The 7,355-nt window shown below is 44.4% G+C and overlaps 1 protein-coding gene across 1 annotated transcript in view; it reads right to left on the reverse strand.

Moving 5' to 3' along the window:
- Positions 1-3,943, reverse strand: part of STK35 (serine/threonine kinase 35) — a 41,027-nt gene extending 37,084 nt beyond the window's left edge. The window contains exon 1 of the mRNA XM_005874764.2: positions 3,907-3,943. Within this exon, the coding sequence (XP_005874826.1) occupies positions 3,907-3,943 (37 nt within the window). The remainder of the gene's footprint in view (positions 1-3,906) is intronic.
- Positions 3,944-7,355: the final 3,412 nt, after the last annotated feature.

A 7,355-nucleotide genomic window follows, 5' to 3' on the forward strand; every position in this document is an offset into this window, starting at 1 on the left:
GACGGGGCCCAATCACAGGCGAGAACAGCCAGACTCCAAACGTAGGCGCCAAATTCCCGCGATCCGCCGCGGCCCCGGGTCTCCGCCGCCGCCGCGCACGCACTGCAGCCTCCTCTCTCCGCCTGTACTGAGCGAGGAGGATCTGCACGCAGTAGGCGCGTAATAAATACGAATTGGTTGACAGGATTGGTCGGTTTGGTGGATTTATAAAAGCTTCTTCCTGGGAACCGCCGGGCTAGGTTGGAATCGACACCCCGCCTCCAATTAATCCCTTTATCTTGGGTAAATCATTTCTCAGATTGGAGCCTCATTTTCCTCTTCTGCAAAATAGGTAGACTGAGCCTTACCTCCAGGGTTGCAAGGATTTTTAAATATTTTGTCCACTGCTTTGTACCCCAGTGCCTAGTAAATGCCCAATGTTTGTTAACTGAATCTACAGATACTTATTAAATTCTTGTAATGTGCTAGGCTCCCTTTCTAAGTCGCTAAAGAGCAGCGAACCACAGTTTCTCTCTTAATTGAGGTTCTGTGCCAGGTGAGACAAATCAAGTAGGTCACCTTGGGCAAGTTAATCAACTTTCTTGTGTCTCCATTCCTCATCTGTAAGATAACAATAATTGTAGGATTCACTGAGCTTGTACTATTAAAGCACTTACAACAGGACAGGGCCTTGCACACAAAAAAATAGGTATTATTAAAGACACGATATAGCTTTTTACAAGAAGTGTAATGGAGAAAAAGAATGAGCTAAAGAGTTCCTGGGGATTGGGGACAGGCCATTGTGATAGTGTGATCACTTAAAGACTCTTATATGTAAAATTTCAAAGTTATGTATAAATTGCAAGAATAGTAAAGAATTCTCATGCTTTTCAACCAGAATAACAAATTGTTATATTTTGCTGCATTCTCATTATCACGTTTCTCTGGTGTATATATGTGTGTAAAACATGAATTTTGTTTTTTTTCCTAAATCATTTTAGAGTAAGTTTCAGACATCATGTCCCTTTATCACCATATGCTCTGTGTGTATTTCCTGAGAACAAGGACGTTCTCGTGCATAATCTCAGTACAATTATCAAAATCAGCTATTTTAATAATATGATTCTTTTACTTAATACACCTTCCATATTTAAATTTTGCTAATTGTCCCAATAATGTCCTTTAAGGTATTCCCAAGGATCCAATTGAGGGTCACTTGTTGCATTTAGTTGTCATGTCTCTTTACCTTTCTTTAATCTGGAAGGACAATTACTTAGCCCTTCATCTTTCATGCCCTTGGCTTTTTTAAGAGTGTTGGTGAGTTATTTTGTAGATGTCCCTAAATTTGGATTTGTCTGAAGTTTTCTCATGATTAGATTCAGGTTATGCATTTTGTCAGGAATACCACAGAAAGTTGGGTTCTCAATGAATCACAATGGGAGGCACATGATATTGATTCGTTCCCATGCTGGTGATATTAACTTTGATAATTTGATTAAGGTGGTGTCCACCACGATACTCCACAGAAAAGTTCACTGTTTTTCCCTTTGTAACTATTAAGCATCTTATGGGAAGATATTTTGAGACTATCCTGTTCTTCATCAGACTTTCAGCATTCATTGATGATTCTTACATGGATCAATTATTATTGTTGTTGTTGCAAAATGGTGATTGAAAGGCCTCTGTATTGGTCTGTTAGGTCTGCCCATAATAAAATTCCACAGACTGGTGGCTGAACAGAAATTTGTTTTCTCACAGTTCTGGGGGCTAGCAGTTCAAGATCAAAGTGTTGGTAGGTTTGGTTCCTCCTGAGACCTCTACTTGGTTTACAGATGGCCTGCCTTCTGACTGTGTCTTCACAAAACCTTTCCTGGGATATCTTTTCCTCTAGGACACAAATTAGATTGGATTAGGAGCCCAATGGGCTCTTTAACTTTATCTCCAAATATGTTACATGCTAAGGTACTGGGGGGTTGTGAATTCAGCAGGCAAATTTGGGTATCGTTGAAGTTGGGTGTGAGACACAATTCAATCTATGACAGTCTCCGTGAAATATGACATCAAGCTGAGACCTGAAGCCAGCCATGCTAAAACTAGTGGAAAGGCATTTAAGGAAGAGGGAACAAGTACAGAAGCCTTGAAACACAAACAAAATTGATGTTAAACTTCAGCCAATTGGTGAGAGTGTAAAATTGTACAATCACTTTGGGGAAAATAATCTGGCAGTTTTTTATTCATCTACTTATGGCCCAGCGATTCTATGCTTTGGTATTTATCCAAGAGAAATGAAAACTTATGTTCACAAATACATTTGCATAAGAAAGTTTACAGTGGCTTTTCCCATTAGAGTCCCAAATTGAACTCTGATGTTTATCAAGAAATGAATGGAGCCCTAGCCGGTTTGGCTCAGTGTGGATAGTGTCAGCCTGTGGATTGAAGATTCCTGGGTTCAATTCTGGTCAAGGGCACGTATCTAGGTTGCAGGCTTGATGGTCCTAGTCAGGGTGTATGCGGGAGGCAACCAATGGATGTGTCCCTCTCACATCAATGTTTCTCTCTATCTGGCTCTCCCCCCTCCCTCCCACCCTCTCTAAAAATCAATGGAAAAATACCCTATGACATGCTGCTTGGGGGAAAAAAGGGAATGAAGTATTGATACAATAACATGAATGAATCAAAATAATTACACTGAGTAAAAGAAGCCAGGCACAAAAGTGAACATACTGAATTATTCTGATAAACAATTCTTGAAAATGCAAAACTAGTTTGTAGTGACATAAAGCACATCAGTAGTTGGGGTGGGAAGGCAGGGATGGAATACAGAGGTGTAGGAAACTTGTCAGGGTGATGGATTTGTTATCTTGAAATTCTCGTGTGCGAATAGTTTCAAGGGACATATGCTAAAACACTTCAATACTTTCAATAGGTGCTGTTTATGTACATTAATTTTACAGCTTCACCTCAATAAAGTTATAAAAAATGGAGGAAAAAGTATATATGATTCCATTATAAAGTCAAGCAACACTGAACCATGTGGCAGGAATTATATCAGTGGTTATCTTTGGGGTGAGAATTGACAACTAAGGGACACAAGGCAATTTTCTGGGTGGTAGCATTTTATTGTATGCATATTATACTGCACTAAAGTTGATGCAAAAGGTGAAAAAACAAAATCCTGCCACCAGGAACACCCATATCTTTACTTAGAGCTTCGAAGGACCAGAGGCTGCCTGGTACTCAGCAGGGCTGGCCCATTCCTGCAGTCACTGGCCCTATAGGCTGAGCAGGGCCAGTGGAGTCTCTCTTCTGGTTGGTTTCCTGACCTGAATTTTAAGAGAGACGGGGTCTGAAGGACTAGGACAGGGGTCCTCAAACTACGGCCCGCGGGCCACATGCAAATACAAATATTGTATTTGTTCCTGTTTTGTTTTTTTACTTCAAAATAAGATATGTGCAGTGTGCATAGGAATTTGTTCATAGTTTTTTTTTAAACTATAGTCCGACCCTCCAACTGTCTGATGGACAGTGAATTGACCCCCGGTTTAAAAAGTTTGAGGACCCCTGGTCTAGGATATCCACAAGGTGTGAAATCCTTTTGTATGCTGTGAGAAGGACCAGCTACTTGCAAAATTGTTGCTGGCTTGAGCATTTTTTTTCTTTATTTTTCTTGAATTGCAGCAGTAACCTATTCTTAGTATGGCTAATAGCCAACTTTTACTCAAGTTTTCTATCTGTCAGGCACAGAAACGAACAAAGCATTCTCATGCCAATCCTGTGATGTAGTTACTCTCATTAGCTCCATGTTACAGATGAAGAGACTGAGGGAGGAGGTCACACAGCTGGGATTGGAGCTGAGACCCCAGGCTTTTCACACCACCTGACCCTGCTCAGCTCTCCCTGCTCAGCATTTTCAACCAACATGCCTACCTCCATATCCCTGGAGCCTCAGACGTGTCAGACACATGGCTGGAGCTCAATATTTAGTGACAGAAGAAATGGAGGAGAAAGGGAAGGGCAACAGTGAGGTGTTAGGCCCTTTCAGTGGGCCCCTCCCTGCCTCGCGGGACTGACAGAAAATAAGACATCATGGGATTATGTGACTCCAAACCACCTTAGTTTACAGAGGACAATAAAGCAGGGTGGGCACTGCTTTCGAGTGGATGGTTTGGGAAACCTCTCTGAGGAGGTGACCTTTTTTTAAAAAAAATATATTTCATTGATTTTTTACAGAGAGGAAGGGAGAGGGATAGAGAGTTAGAAACATTGATGAGAAACATGGATCAGCTGCCTCCTGCAAACCTCCCACTGGAGATGTGCCCGCAACCCAGGTACATGCCCCTGACCTGAATCAAACCTGGGACCCTTCGGTCCGCAGGCCGATGCTCTATCCACTGAGCCAAACCGGTTAGGGGTGAGGAGGTGACCTTTGAGCAGAGAACCGCCTGAAGTAAAGGCATCAGCCAGAGGCAGATTTACTAGAAGAGCATTCCGCGTCAGAGGAAGGAGTGCAGAGGCCCTACGATGGGCGCTGGGAGGAGCTGTGGGAAATGAGAGGGAAGTGGGGTCTGGAGTGGGGGCTGTCATGCGGCAGGGACTGGAGGGCCATGGTGAAGACTGGATTTGTCAAGCATTCTCCGTATTTCAAGCACACGGTCAGCGGGGTAGTTGGAGAGAGCTGACACTCAGGTAGGACGTCATGCTAAGGACTGTCCCCCATGTACTTGAGGGGGTGAGAACCAGCCTTGGGGGTGGTTCCATGGAAAAGCAGGGGGCTCTGGCCTGGGAAGGGAGGGTTGGGTGGAAGGGGATTATGGGAGGGTTGGGTGGAAGAGGATTGTGGGAGGATGGAATCTGGGAGGGGGCTGAGACTGCTCCAATGGGCAGTGAAAGGTTGGTGGGAAATGAGGCAGGGCTGGGGGCTGGAGGTGGCATGGGGTTATGGCAGTTATAGCAGAGGGAGGCAAGGGCGAGAGGGGGTTAAGGGAAGAGAAGCTGATACAAGGGTCTTGGAGGGGGGCTTCAGAGGGCCTTGGAGGTACTGAAGGACGGAAGCTTGAGCTGGCTGCCTGGAGGGCCATCTCCAAGAAAAACTTACAACTATGTGGGAGAGATGGCTTGTCCCATTTTATGAATGGCAAGATTGAGCCACGGAAACTTACATCACAAGTGAGTGGAATGGCTGGGACTTGAATCCTGGCAGCCTTAGGGTTTTGTATCCAAGCTCTCAACCATTATACAGATGTGCATAAGCTTGAGAGCCCATCAGCATTATCTGAAAGGCTGGTTAAAGCCCAGATCGCTGGGCCCCACCCCCAGAGCGGCTCATCAGTGAGGCATGGGTAGAGCTTGATAATCTACATTTCTAACAAGGTCCCAGGTGATGCTGATGGCGATGTTGCTGGCCCAGGGACCACACTTTGACAATATTACATTACACTACACTACACTGTCCTTAGAGGGAGCACAAAGCTGAGGTGACTGTAGAGAATTTAGGGAGGAAGTGGAGCTATTACATAGAAAACTGAGCAAATAAGACACGAGGTGATAATTAAAGGCAACACAATAAAAATTATAAGAAAAACAATCATCATAAACTATAATGCTCAGCTGGAAATAATATATTGTCATTACAATGTAAAATCAACACATTGTTTCAACCAAAAATTATGGTATAATTATTTGTGGAAACTTGGAGTGTGTGTATGTGTGTAGAGAATAAAGAAAGGAAAACAATTCTTTTTTTCTATAGCTGTAGTTAATGGAAAGGTGTATAATTACAATATCTTGAGGTGACACCTATAATCAGGATTGAAGAGGCAATCACAGATTTAGGTATTGCTTCATGGGATAAGACTTGGGGGTGGGATAGGATTTTTGTTATAAGCCTTGTAGTAATATTTAACTTGAAGAGTAACTAATCTTAAACATTACATATGTTTGTTACTAGGGTTAAAATGAAAAGTGGGTGTGGGCTTTAGCCACCACTGAGCCAGCCTGTCAGCTTGGTGGCGCTGTTCAGCTGCTGGCCATGACGTTCACCTGTTGTCCTGCATCACCTAAAAGCATCTGGAGGGTTACAAGCAGCCAAAGCCCGAATCACACCCTGAAAACACTGCACCAGAGACACTGTCTCCAGCAGGACTCAACAGAGTCCTAAACAAGGGTCCAAGTTGCAGAACCAACGATGGAAGCAAATACAGCCACCCTGCTTCACATTTCAAAGGTGCTTCCTATCAGCCACTGAAAGGGCTCAGCAATCCCAACACTTCTCCTCTCTCATCTGGGAATTGCATAAAAATTCTTTGTCAGGCTATATTTGCAGCAGAAAATTGGTTGCTAAGTTCCTAGCCGCTGTTTATGGCTTTTGGAAAGATAAAGGAATACATTACAGAACTAGCGGGGCAAAGTCTTTAATTCTGTGATATTAGGATATTCAGAATAAATGATCGTGGAATCTGGTTGAAATGTACACAACCATAAGGCAACAAAGTACACTCATTGATCAAAGTGTAAAGCAATAACAGCCTTTTAGGAAGGCAATTTGATCATTCATTGTTTATTAATATATTTTAAAATTAATGGACTTTGGCCCAGCAATTTTATTCCTAGGGTTTATCCTATAGAATACTTGCCCAAGTGTGGAACAATATATGTGCAGCAAGGATTTTGGTGGTCATTTGTAATAGTAAAATATTAGGAATACTCAAGTACCAAAGGCAGGGGATTAGTTACGTACCACCACACATTTGAATATAATGTAGGAAAGCAGGCATTAGCTCTGTATGTACTTCCAAGAACAAATATTTGCTATATATTCGTACATGAAAAAGCAAATGTAAACTAGGATCTATAGTGTGACCTCATGTTTAAATATCCCATATAATAAAGAGAGAATATGCAAATCGACCGTCACTCCTCCACAAAGATGGCTGCACCCACAGTGGAGGCCAAGTTCCTGTAACGAGCCTTAACGAGCAATCAGCAGGGGCTTGACGGGACCTCAGGCCATGCCCCCCCACCTTGGCGCCAGGCCAGGGGACCTCAGGCCGTGCCTCCCACCTGGTAGGGCTTGACAGGGGACCTCAGACTGCCCCCCCCACTGGGTAGGGCTTGACAGGGAACCTCAGGCCACACCTCCCACCCGACAGGGCTTGACGGGGGACCTGAGGCCGTGCCCCCTGTCCCAGCGCCAGGCCAGGGGGCCTGAGGCTGCGCCCCCCGCCTGCAGGGCTTGATGGGGGACCTCAAGGTGCGTCCCTCACCCTGGTGCTGGGCTGGGAGTGTGTGTGGGAGTGTGGAGACCTCAAGCTGTGCCCCCCACCCCGGCACCAGGCCTGGGGACCTCAGGGCTTGACGGGGGACCTCAAGGTGCACCT

The sequence above is a fragment of the Myotis brandtii genome, unplaced genomic scaffold (assembly GCF_000412655.1).
Source record: "Myotis brandtii unplaced genomic scaffold, ASM41265v1 scaffold45, whole genome shotgun sequence".
Taxonomy (NCBI): Eukaryota; Metazoa; Chordata; class Mammalia; order Chiroptera; family Vespertilionidae; genus Myotis; species Myotis brandtii.